This window comes from Vipera ursinii (assembly GCF_947247035.1).
Source record: "Vipera ursinii genome assembly, chromosome: 3".
Taxonomy (NCBI): Eukaryota; Metazoa; Chordata; class Lepidosauria; order Squamata; family Viperidae; genus Vipera; species Vipera ursinii.
Window position 1 is genome coordinate 63,932,525 of NC_139516.1, and position 12,666 is coordinate 63,945,190.

At 39.0% G+C, this 12,666-nt stretch overlaps 1 protein-coding gene across 1 annotated transcript; it reads left to right on the top strand.

Moving 5' to 3' along the window:
* The first annotated feature begins 442 nt into the window (after positions 1-442).
* BSND (barttin CLCNK type accessory subunit beta) lies at positions 443-9,605 on the top strand. The gene is made up of 4 exons (XM_083357678.1): positions 443-753; positions 2,327-2,454; positions 5,215-5,445; positions 7,973-9,605. The coding sequence occupies exons 1-4, from the start codon at positions 577-579 to the stop codon at positions 8,394-8,396; spliced, it is 960 nt and encodes a 319-aa protein (XP_083213804.1). The 5' UTR covers positions 443-576; the 3' UTR covers positions 8,397-9,605.
* Positions 9,606-12,666: the final 3,061 nt, after the last annotated feature.

Consider the following 12,666-nt stretch of genomic DNA (forward strand, 5'->3'; position numbering starts at 1 on the left):
AAGTACTCCCTTGGCTGTCTACGTGCTGTCTGACTGGTAAATTCACCATTTACCAGTCAGCCCCTTTGACTGGAGCCTAGAACATCTAGCTTCCTCTCCACACCCCCTTGGCAAATCATTGGTAGCTTTTGCACGGTCTATAGCTAGGAGGAAGGTTATAGTAAAGCTCCCCCCAGGCAGCGTTACTCAAATGTGAATTTAAAGATCTTGTTTGCATTCATTACAAACCCATTTAAAACTGGCTGGCTGAGATCAGGGCAGGACTAGTCTAGAGGTGGAGCTGACACTTGTCCCCTTGCTGCCTCTGGAAGAGGTACCTGTGGATTGTCTGGGTCAGGAACAGCTGAAGGGAAACCCTGGATTTCCTTCCTTCCTTCCTTCCTTCCTTCCTTCCTTCCTTCCTTCCTTCCTTCCTTCCTTCCTTCCTTCCTTCCTTCCTTCCCTTCCCTTCCCTTCCCTTCCCTTCTGTCCCTCCTTCCCTTTTCCAGATTCCAGTTCAATCACCTTTTATAAATAAGTCCATCTACATTAGATTAGCTTGACGTTAATTTTGCTTTCCGAAGGGTATATGTTACAATGGCTGAAGAAAAAACATTTCGTTATGGACTTATTGTCCTGGGATTCTTTCTGGTCATGATCGGCATGTTCATCATGAGTGTGGACAAACCGCAAATCTATATCACTTTCTGCACGCTGGGAGTCTTGGTCATTGCTGTGGGCATCATCTGGAGCATGTGCCAGTGCTACCCAAAGGTAGGCAGCATTGTTTTAAAAAAATGTCTAAAACAGCAGCTAGCGCCTTTCCTTCCTTCCTTCCTTCCTTCCTTCCTTCCTTCCTTCCTTCCTTCCTTCCTTCCTTCCTTCCTTCCTTCCTTCCTTCCTTCCTTCCTTCCTTCTTATAGAGAATTGTTCAGGATGGGCTTTACTGAGAATGAAACTCGGCATAATATTGATTTTGCCAGTGAAATGTGTGTTGTACATGTGTGAATCTGTTAATCTGAATGAAACTGGAAGGAAGGAAGGAAGGAAGGAAGGAAGGAAGGAAGGAAGGAAGGAAGGAAGGAAGGAAGGAAGGGTTAACAAATACAAACAAATCAGAACTCTTTTGTGGCCAATGGCTGGTAGTCATGGGAACTTTATCAGCATTGTTTCTGATACATGATTTGCTCTTTTCCTTTGAACTCAAACGATCCCCACCACTCTTGGTTTTACTTATATCTTTATTCTCAGACAGGGCAGGTACATATGGAGCAAAAGTAGGAATCCTCATGCAGTATAATGATTATCTAGGCTGACATCACCTTCTTTCTCCAGGAAGAGCTTGATATCCCATGAGTTTTGGCTACCTGGACATAACTAGTCCATTTCTTCATTGGCCAGGCACTAGATAGGTTGCAGGAAGAACAGCTTAGCATGGGTTATGTGGTAGCAGGTTTCCATTTTCTGAATTCTATTACTAACTTCTGTTTGCTTTTCAGCTGATTTTTCTCCCTACCTCTTTTTGTTGGGGACCAGAAATTCATAATGGGTTTAGGTACTGTATTTTCATATACAATTGGTTGGATGGAGTTAATTTAATCCTTTCAATGACTGGGATAAAATTTAACTGCCTGCAGGTTATTTGATTAGGTCAGTTAATTCCTTTATGGTGTTCCAACAATATATTACTTTCCATTGGCTCAGTTAAGGATGTTGTGGGAACAGGATAATTTAGACCTGGTAGGACCCAAAAGTATTCCTATAAACAAATATATTAGAGACTGGTACACTCCAATTTCCTGATATTATTTTTATCAAAATAAACAATTGTTTTTAAAAATCAGGTGGGAGGGTAGACAAGATTGGCAACAAGGAAGAGCAACATTTGTTCCATGGAAACCATATTACTAATGGCATTATTGTGGAAACAATTACATTATTATGGACACAATTATATTATCACGGACATCATGTTGCTTATTACTGTATATTGCCTCCCTAGAAAAGAAGTGGGATAATAATGTAATACATTACTAAAGAGAAGCTGGCTAGCAGACTCTACAATAGGTGGTTGAATTGGTTTTCTGCAGTTGTATGGTCCTTTACACCTACTCAACAATGCAAACTTCTAGAGCAGGAGTCTTCAAACCTGGCCCTTTTATGACTTGTGGACTTCAACTCGCAGAATTCTGGGAGTTGAAGTACACAAGTCATAAAAGAGCCAAGTTTGAAAACCCTTGTTCTAGAGCCTGTTGAAGTGATACCTAGTGAAATTATACAGCTTTTTGCATATTCACACAAAACACAAATCGATCAATAGAGCCATTTTTTCTAACTTTTCCTCTAGATCAGAATTGTTTCCATTGACTCGGAATCTGAGAAGTTTCTTGTAAAGAATCCAGAATCTGAAAAGTTCTTTGTAAAGAAGTTGGCTGCCTCATCATCTATTGAAAATAAGATTCCTGAGAAAGAAAGGTATGCTTATGAAGAAGCCAAGCCAGCAGGCTTCAGCTCAACAGTCTGCAATCTACATTTTAATTAGAGTGCTAGCCAGTAGGTACTAGAGGCTATGTTCCTCAGAAGGACAAGGTCAAGGATGAGAAATGCTGGCATGGGATAGCAAATGGCAATAAATATTATATTTTTAAATTAAACTCTCCATTACCATCTGTAAGAAAAAAAGAAGGACATCTCAAAAGCTATTACCGTACTCATTTAATGCAAACTCATGAAATTACATTAGATTTCCACCTGCTAGAAACTAAAGGCTAATCTTGAGGTTCCAACATTCTTCTTAATGTTTACCTAGTCCCAGTAAATGTTCAGGATTTAAGGTGAGTAAAGAATGCACTTGCCTTTAGAAAGGGGTCTTCAAACTTGGCCCTTTTATGTCTTGCGGACCTCAACTCCTAGAATTCCTCCGCCAGGCACACTGGCTGAGGAATTCTGGGAGTTGAAGTCTACAAGACATAAAAGGACCAAGTTTGAAGATTCCTGCTTTTTTAGGCTAAAAAAGATTATACAACTCATTGAGAAGATTCCCATAGAAAAAACTATAAATCCCATAGAAAACTATAAATCCCATAGAGAGAACTATAAAGTTATAAAACGTGGAGTCTTCATACAAAAGATTCATTTCTCTGAAATTAGTATTCCTCAAGATTGTAAAGGCAAAAGCAAAAGCTAATGCCATGTGGTTCATTTTTATGAACTCTGTTGAGAATTGTTTTCCTGATTTAAGGACTGAATGTCATTTACTGTGACTTAGTCTCCTACTAAGTCATTCATCAGGCTTTCTTAATTAAGGCCTCTTAACAAAGAAAGCTTTTCATAAAACATGGTTGCATGCTGAGTTATTAGCTAGCAAACAATATCCCCATTGGGGCAGCCATTCTAACTTCTAGTGAAGATGCACTACAGTTTAGGTTTGGTTTATTCTTGGTGCTAGCACAGTTTACCAAGTTAAACAAGGCTTCAGTTTCCAAGTGGGAAAAAATGGCCTGTAGTGAACTGCAAAATGTTGGCTCAGCCTTTCATTCAAACTGGCCAACATCTTCTTCAAAGAACAACTTTTCATTCAATGGGAAGGGCCACAGGGCATCTGCAGGGAGAGGCATAAAAGTCCAAATAGAATTGTTTTATTGAAACTCTATTCCTTTCTATGGGTGTGTGACATCAACACATGTGGAAAATAGGTTTATGACCCTCCCCTGAGCACACACTGGCAAAGGGGCATACTGCAAGGGTATTAGAGTGATCATCTAGTCCAGTGGTGGCAAACCTTTTAGAGACCGAGTGCCCAAACTGCAACCCAAAACCCACTTATGTATCGTCGGGTGCTGGGTGGGCGTGGCCCATTGGGTGGGTATGGTCAATTGGGTGGGCATGGCCCATTAGGTGGGTGTGGCTGTGATGGCAGACTGGGTGGGACTAAAAAGTTCAATCAATCAATTCCAACTTTGTGAGATCTTTTTTTCCCCCGCAAGAAAATTGATTGATTGATTGAACCTTTTTTTTGCACATGGCTGTAAAGGCCTAAAGTGAAAAGGTTTTATAAAACCCAGCTGAAGGCCTAGGACTGGGGTGACGGCGTGCCACCTGTGGCATGCATGCCATAGGTTTGCCACCACGGATCTAGTCTATTGAACTTGGAGCAGCCCCCCTCTTAGAAAAGCTTTCATGGGACTACTGTTCATTTGAAGGCACCCCCTGATTTAACAGCTATCTAGGCCAGGGATGAGGAAAGATGGCCCTTTTATGACTTGTTGACTTCAATTCCCAGCATTCCTAAGCCTGCCATGCAGAATTCTGGGAGTTGAAGTCCACAAGTCATAAAAGGACCATAGTTGCCCACCCCTAATCTAGGCTAACATGGATTTAAGGGCAGAGCCATAAGAAAAGGCAGCAGATCTTTGGGGTTGTCAAACAATAGTCCCAGTAACACCTAGAAAAGAAAATGAAGTCTGTTTTCCAAAATAGAGTTGCTGACTTTTGTTTGGTAAACACTGATAAGTCCAGATAACCTGCTCTGCTTCCAAGTGTGGACTTGGAAAAGGTGATAGTGGGCTCAACTCATTATTTCTTTCCTGCATGTTTGAGTTAGTTTGAAAAAAATATATATAGTTTTTTTTCCTTTTCTAAATACCAGCCCTTCAAGGGCACAAAATACCTCTTCCTATATCTTACTCTTGGTCAGTTGCCAATGCTCTTCTCAATTGTAAAGCTCATTCTATCTGTTCATCCTTCCTTCTTTCATTATTTGTTAGATTTATGTCTTTCTTCCACAAACTCAAAGCAGCAATGTAGCATTGTTTCCTCAGATTTGTGTCTACAGCAACCATCCAGTGGGTTACGCTGGTCTACAAAAGACTAACTGGCCAACATCCAGTGAGTTCTTTGGCTGACAGTAGAATAAAACCTTGTTTACTCTGTTTGTAGTCCAGTCTCAATCAGTATGTTACTTGTTATTAGTTTTCGTTCTGTCTGGTCAGTTTCATATGGAGAGGCAAAATACAATAAAATAAATCATTATGATTTCAATCGCCGAACCCCATCAATGCATGATATTACTTCATATTTCTTCATTCTCCATAGGATCTCCTAAAGATCAAGCTCCTATTAATACTATTAGGAGGTAGGTCCATCTTTATGTTCAGGGATTAGCTATCTTGAAAATAAATTCATGGATGGATGGATGGATGGATAGAAATGAATTTTATCTTGCTTTCTCCACAGTTTGCAAACCCAATACACAAGCCAGGAAGAAGCTGACATATATGAGAAAAGCCTGCCCACTTATGAACAGATCCAGAAAAACAGTTCTGCAGAAGGCTTGGGAAGTTTGCCCGTCCCAGTGCCACTGGTCAGGACAGGAAGACATCCTCATGTACATGCCAAGGCAGAGGTCCACAGGGACTCAGAGAGTAATGAGAGCCCTAACAGAGATGCAACAACTGGACTGAACTGGTGAGTAACATATATGAACTGTTTATGAATTAGCTTATACTAGGGCAATTGGATTTGGACTGCAGAAATCTAAAAGACTTATAGTTGGAAGCAAAGAGATACAGCAACCCTTAACTTTTTAATTACAATCGAATGGTTGTCCAGATTTATGTTGGTGCTAATTTATAATTGCATATCATCTCATTCCTTATGGACAACACTATTGGGACAAAAAAAGCTTATCCTTATTTTCATAGGTTTAATGATAGCCAGGTATTGTAATTGGTAAAGCAGTCAGCCTAATATTTAGAATGGATTTGTCATTTTTGTCCACCTACTGAGTCATTCCCAAGACCTGGGTTGGATAGATGTACTGTGAGATTCAAGGTACTGGTAATGGTGTTTAAGGCCCTACATGGCATGGGTCCGAGTACCTTAGGGAGCACCTGCTGCCGGCATCAACTTCCCTCCGCCCTGTGCGCTCCCACAGAGAGGGCCTCCTCAGGGTGCCACCGATCAGAGAATGTCGATTGGTGGCCCCCAGGGGGAGGTCCTTCTCTGTGGGCGCCCCGGAGCTATGGAATCGGTTGCCGGTTGAGCTCCGGATGCCGCCCGATCTTCGCTCCTTCCGTCACGATCTGAAGACATTCTTATTTGAACAAGTCGGCCTGGCCTGAAGGGGGATGGGTTGGGTTTTTACCGGTATCTCATTTTAATATCTGTATTTATTGTTTTTAGCTGGACATATGTTTAATTTTCTTTTAACTTTTGTATTTTTGTATTTTTTATATATCTGCCCTGTTCACCGCCCTGAGTCCTTCGGGAGAAGGGCAGTATATAAATAAAATTATTATTATTATTATTATTATTATTATTATTATTATTATTATTATTATTATTATTATTTGTTTAATAATGTTAAAAATGTTATTACAAGATGTAAGTTGTTACAAGTACAGCTGCCTGTTGCGGTTGACTGATGGTGATTTTGTCAGTGTTGACAGTATTCAAGTGGTGCTTTAGTTGTTGTAGTTGTTATTATTAATTTTTTGGTAGCGGGGGGGCGGGGGGAGATAAAGGAACTACTGAATAGGAAGCTTCACTATATATGACGTTAGGAAAAGCTATATCGTATAAAATTATTTTTGTGCCTGGATTACTTTTGACACAACCTTATAGTTTTGAGAGTAAAAATTAAACAATTGTTGATTTACAGAGTCAGAATCAACATGGGGATTCTTCATAGTGAATTTTATATTTTTAGAATTGTTTCAGTGAAAAGTTCTTAATTTATCAGGTCTTTCATCACACTCACAATATTTTGCTTTACATGATACAATGAATATTCTGTGGAAAGTGCCTAAAGGAAATTAAGCCCTTGTTTACAACTCCTAAAATGTTATGGTAACTCTGAAGTAGATCACCTTGCTCAAAACATTCCTAACTTTAATGGATGGAAACTAATCACGGAGACCTAGAAGCAACCTAAAAATAATGAGAATTTTCCTGACAATTAGAACAATTATGACAATCAGTGAAACAACTTGCCTCCGAAAGTTGTGGATGCTCCAACAGTGCAAGTTTTTAAGAGACTGGACAACATTTGTCTGAAATAGCAACAGGTTGGACTAGAAGACCACCAAGGTCCCTTCCAACTCTGTTATTCTGTTTTAAACTCCATTTTCCATGCAATCTCAGCAAAAATATCGCCAGTGTATATTCCTTAAAAGGCATCACTAACTTTATTTTAAAATTCTTAAAACTTTATTACATGTGTTTTACAAAAGGTAGGTATTTTGATGATATAATTAAAACATTATCTAGGAAAAAAATAGGTTGACTCTTTATTGTAATATTTGATAATGAAGTATGACGTAGTATAGCTATTTTGATTATGTGCCATCAAGTTGCTTCTCATTCTTAGCAAACTCCAAGTGGAGAAATGATGGCAGCAATCACTAGCAGAAAATTACTGGACATGGAACTAGATGCATAAGGTTATAATCTAGCTTAATTGAAAGTACTTTTTAAGTTGTAATGTTTCTTCTAAGACTGCCTCTATGGATATTTCATCTTCTCACTTTCATTTTATTGCTTCATTCACTGGGAATACCAATTTACTTGAATAGAGTTGCTCTAATTGATTAATGTACTGTAACTGATGAATTATCAAATCATGTTGTGATCTTAGTTAAAGGAAAGATGAAATTTCTAAAAAAAAAGTTTGGTTGAATAAAATACAGTAGAAGCACTCTAGTTTTCAACTTTTAAAGGTCAGTATAGTCATATTGCCTAGTACAGTTTTATTTTCCACTCATTCTTTTATCAAAATGCTGATGTTGGACGGGGTTGGTCAATAATAACATCTAGTCCTAGAAACCAAACTGGTGACAAGGAAATTAGTCACTCTGGACTAATAACCTGGTACAAACCTAACATCCACATTGCTTCATTTACTGTAAACTTTTCAGTTGAAACCCAAAACAGTTCAACAAACAGCCTTAGGAGGAATGCCCTTTACTAAATCCTTTTTTTTCCTCCCTTCCAGTCCATCTAAGAGGTTTCCAAGGATTGCACCATTAGCATCTCTTCAAGAGGAAGTGGACACTTCTTCACTGGACTCCACTTCCAACAGCCCATTTTTACAGAGATGGAAAGATGTCCCAAATCCTGTGTCTCTAAGGGGAAGCCAGCTCCAATTCAAGCTTCCTTCTTACGAAGATTTCTCCTTGATTGATTCCCTGGAGGTGGAAGGTCAGGGGCAGAGCAATGAAAACACCACGACCCCAAGTCAGAGCCATCGCTCTGTGCCTCCTACATCAGGTGATGGCATTGTGGGAATAGCAGATTGTGGTCCTCTGGAATGCAGCAGAGGCTTGCAGGAGGCAGAAGAGGATGATTTATACTATGGGATCCAGGAAAGCCCAAGAGACAGCATTCCTTCTCTTATTGTTGCTGAACCAAAGCCATAAGCCCCATCCCCACAAGATGGGAAAGCACAGAAGTTTCAACATTTTTACATTTCAAATTCAGAGAGCATGAAGGGGGATGGAAAAGAGATAATTCAATCAAATCCATGGCATTAAGGGTTATTTTTTTTTGCTGTGGGATGGAAAAGAAAAAGATGTGGATTTTTTTTTAAAAAAAGTCAGAGTAAGAAATAGTAAAAAGAACCAAGGCAGACTGGAAAAAAAAGTCTATTCCAAATCCAAGAACAATGTGCTATGTATGTGTCTCTGTGTCTAGGGAGAGCGTATATATGTTTAAATTCAAAGACCATGAATGTGTGTTAATGAAAGCTGAGGCCTGTCCTGGGGAGTGGAGTCTAATGTTTGTTTTAGGGCAGTGTTTCTCATCCTCAGTGACCTTAACATGTCTGGATTCCAACTTCTGACATGCTGGCTGGAGAATCCTAGGAGTTGATCCACAAATTTTAAAGTTGCTGAGGTTGAGAATATTGCTTTAGAGCAGGGGTGGGAAACCATGGCCCTTTTATGACTTATGGACTTCATCTCCCAGAATTCCTGAGCATGGATGGCTCAGGAATTCTGGGAGTTGAAGTCCACTAGTCATAAAAGGGGCCATGGTTCCACACCCTGCTTTAGAGTATCATAGAAGAAGGTGATCACAGACTATCAAGCTTACCTAACCTGTGATGCATCCAGCCATATCCAATCCACCATTACATTGGGTATCTTAAATAAATAAATAAAATCTTAGGAAAGGTAATCAAGCTTTTTTTTTAAAAAAAGGGATTTTTGAAATGAGGATAATGTGCCAAATGATAAAGTTGTACAGATATGACAAATTGTTTTGAAACCTATTTAAGTGCAACAGAAGTGCCTTTTTGTAGTACCAAGAAATATTCATTTCTAAAATCTGTCAAGCAGGCTATGCCTCCTTTCATAAGTGGAAGCATCAGCTTTGATTATTTTATGGGATAAATAAGCCAGTTACAGACTATCAAGTCCCTTTATAATTTTTATTGATTATAACTGACCCTTTCCCCCTCATCTGCAGCAGCAGATTTCTTCAGATGTTTTGGAATGCAACTTTACCATTTTTGTATTGGCTGTATATTATGGGAACTGTACTCCATCAGAATTACCACTCAATGTAATCTGCGTTTGGCTCCTAGAAGATTTATGTGTGCCTCCAATTAAGTTCACGCATTTGAAAATAAATTCATATATTAAATAACATATGTTTTCAGTGACTTCCTTCTGAAAGAAACCAAATCTTATTAAGAAGTTCTTAATGTTCTAATAATTGTGATGAAAATAATGATTATGAACTAGGAATTTTCTGGATCAGGTCAAGGACATCAGGAGCTTCACTGCATAATCCAAAACTGGATCCAAACCTACGTTTTATTTTGTTTAATTTACACGTAGGGTTAATTTTCATGTTCAGACATCTTTTCTGTTGTCTGGAGAAGATTGCACAGAATATTTTCGAAGGCTCCATGAAATCCTGTGGGCTTAGGTGGTAGGTTTTAGCTGCAGAGACATAAAACAGTTGGGTAGTGCTTCAGATTCTGTTTCCAAAAAGTGTTTGGCAGCGCATGGACCTGGCTTTAACTCCTGAAAGCAGCTGCATCTTTCCTGGCATCCGAATCATGACTTTCCCTCAATAGCCTAATGCGGTACCCAAAAATGCAGCAAAACGATTCATGGTTGACTTGAACATCATTTGCTGATGCTTTCTTTCTATGGAATATGTGTGAAATGGTACTCTAAATATGCAATGGTACTCTAAATCACAGAAGATGTAAGATAAGGGTGCTTTCATTATTTCATATAAATTTTCATATACATGTAATAAATAAGTAAATAAATTTACTAACTCCATTTTGCTGTGTGTTCACTGGCGTGGTTGTACATCATAATCCCATTTATATTTGAATGTTATTGCAGCTAGACAAATTTTGGATGATTTTAGGCCTTGCTTCAGCCCGATTTCCTTCTAAGCCTACTCTTTTCATTAGCATGAATTCAAGAAACTCACTTAAACATTCCTTAATTTTTGTGGGAAAAGACAACTTCAAGTTTTGCTTCCACCTATCACTTTGGATATTTAAAAGGATGCCATTGTATCTCTGCAGAAGAAGCCCTCTGTCCCTCAATTCACTGGTCCAAATTATGGACGTGACACAATAGTTGCATGCTGATTATTTTTTCCCCCAGCATTTTTTCCTAAACAACGGCCCTTTGATATTAGTTGCAACATATAAAACTGGAGGTTAAAACTGGAGGTTAAAAAACACTTCTGTGTCAATATCCAGGCAGCTTGCTTGCTCTTGCTTCATTGCTCAGTGTGATCTCAAGTGAGTAGCAGACGTGTGTGAGCCATGGCTGGACAGAAGGGCCCTCTGCACCTTTGCTATGGAGGTATGGCTTCATGGTTCAGTTCCTGCCTCATGGCTATTGAAGATCAGCTTGTTGTGGTGGAAAATCTGGAGTGATTTATATCAGTCTGTTGGCTGTTCCTGCATAGAGAAGAAGCAGTGCTTCCGGGCAGCTGCGGGACTAGAGCAGTTTGAAATTTGACAAATTGTGGCAGAAGGATTTGATGCTCATTTTATCCATTTCTAACTCGGCTGCCCCAAGCCTTGGTCTTATACAATATCAACATTTGGAAAGCAGTCCCATTGGGAAGTACTTCTTAGCAACTTGTATTTAGAATGAAAGACTTAGGAACTGCCCAGACTCATCAATTTCTGAATTAATTCTTAATAATTTCCTCCTCCTTCTGAATGCCAGTCCACAACACAAAAATACAAATCTTGCTGCACAAAAAAAGGGATACTTCTCAAAACAAAAGGAATGTCTTCAAGCTGAATATATAGCCAAGTTATCCTATTTCTCCATCAGGATTTACTTGTGAGAGCTTTTTAGCTTTTAACAGCTAGGGGTTATCAAGTGTATTTTTTTTATTCCCTGCTATAAATTTGGAGGGTTTTGCCAATTAATGTAAATAGGGCTTAATAAGGACCAGCACTTTCCAAGTATTAGTTACGTATAACAGGTAAGGATACTTTTGGCAAAACCACTAATAAACTTAGCCAGCCATCACCCCTTGGGATTAGGGCAAAGAAATACATGATCAATATCCAACTAAGAAATCCATATTATCCTCTTGTGGGTTTTTTAAAGGAATATTTACATTGTGACAACACAATAATGATCAAAAATACATCAGCTGGTATGGTGTATTTTTTTGGTCCTCTTCCCTTAGAATATGTTACTTTATTACTTAATTGTTAAATTTTTTAAAACTAAAATCTGGCCTTCAAATTCAAAACAATTTGAGTTGTTCAGATTAGACAACAAAAATGTATCAACATGTCCACAAATCTAAAGAAGGTCTGCTGAAGGTCCCACCCATCTTGAGGTGGTGTGGACCATGGGGCAGACTCTTATACGGGTAGTCCTCGTCTTATGGATCACAACTGAGTCAAAAATTTCTGTTGTTAAGCATGATAGTTGTTAAGTGAATTTTGCCCCATTTTACTACCTTTCCTGTCACAATTGCTGAGTGATCACTGCAGTTGTGAAGTTAGTAATGGCTTCCCCATTTACTTTGCTTGTCAAAAGGTCGCAAAAGGTGATCCCATGACCTTGGGACACTGCAATGATCATAAATATGAGTCAGTGGCCCAGTGTTTGACTTTTGGTCATGTGACTATGGGGATGCTGCAATGGTCATGTGAAAACTGGTCATAAGTCACTTTTTCAGTGCCATTGCAACTTTAAACGGTCACTCAATGAACTGTTGTATTACCCATAGTTACTGTATACCCCTTACATTTTGGAATCATCATCATCATCATTCTAGCCATTGTCTATCCACTGCAGGATGAAGGCCTCTTCTGTATGTTTCCAACCAATACGGTCCTGGGGTTTCTTTTGCCAATTGGGCCCACAATACTTGTTGATGTTGTCAATCCATCTTCTTTTAGGTCTCTTTCCTGGATGCTTTTTATCAAGTGGGATCCATTCTATGACTACCTTGGTCCACCTGCCACCAGATCTTCTTGTTATGTAACCAGTCCCTTTCCTTTTCAATTCTTTTTTTCTTTACTAAGTACATTTGGACCTGACCTTCCTTGGGTTTCACAAGGCTTTGAAGACCCTTCTGTTCAAGCATGCCTTTGATCTTGGATGATTTGGGGAGATTATGTTTTACCATATTAGTATATTATTTAGTTTTATTGTTGATTTATTTTTGCTGCCCAGAGTC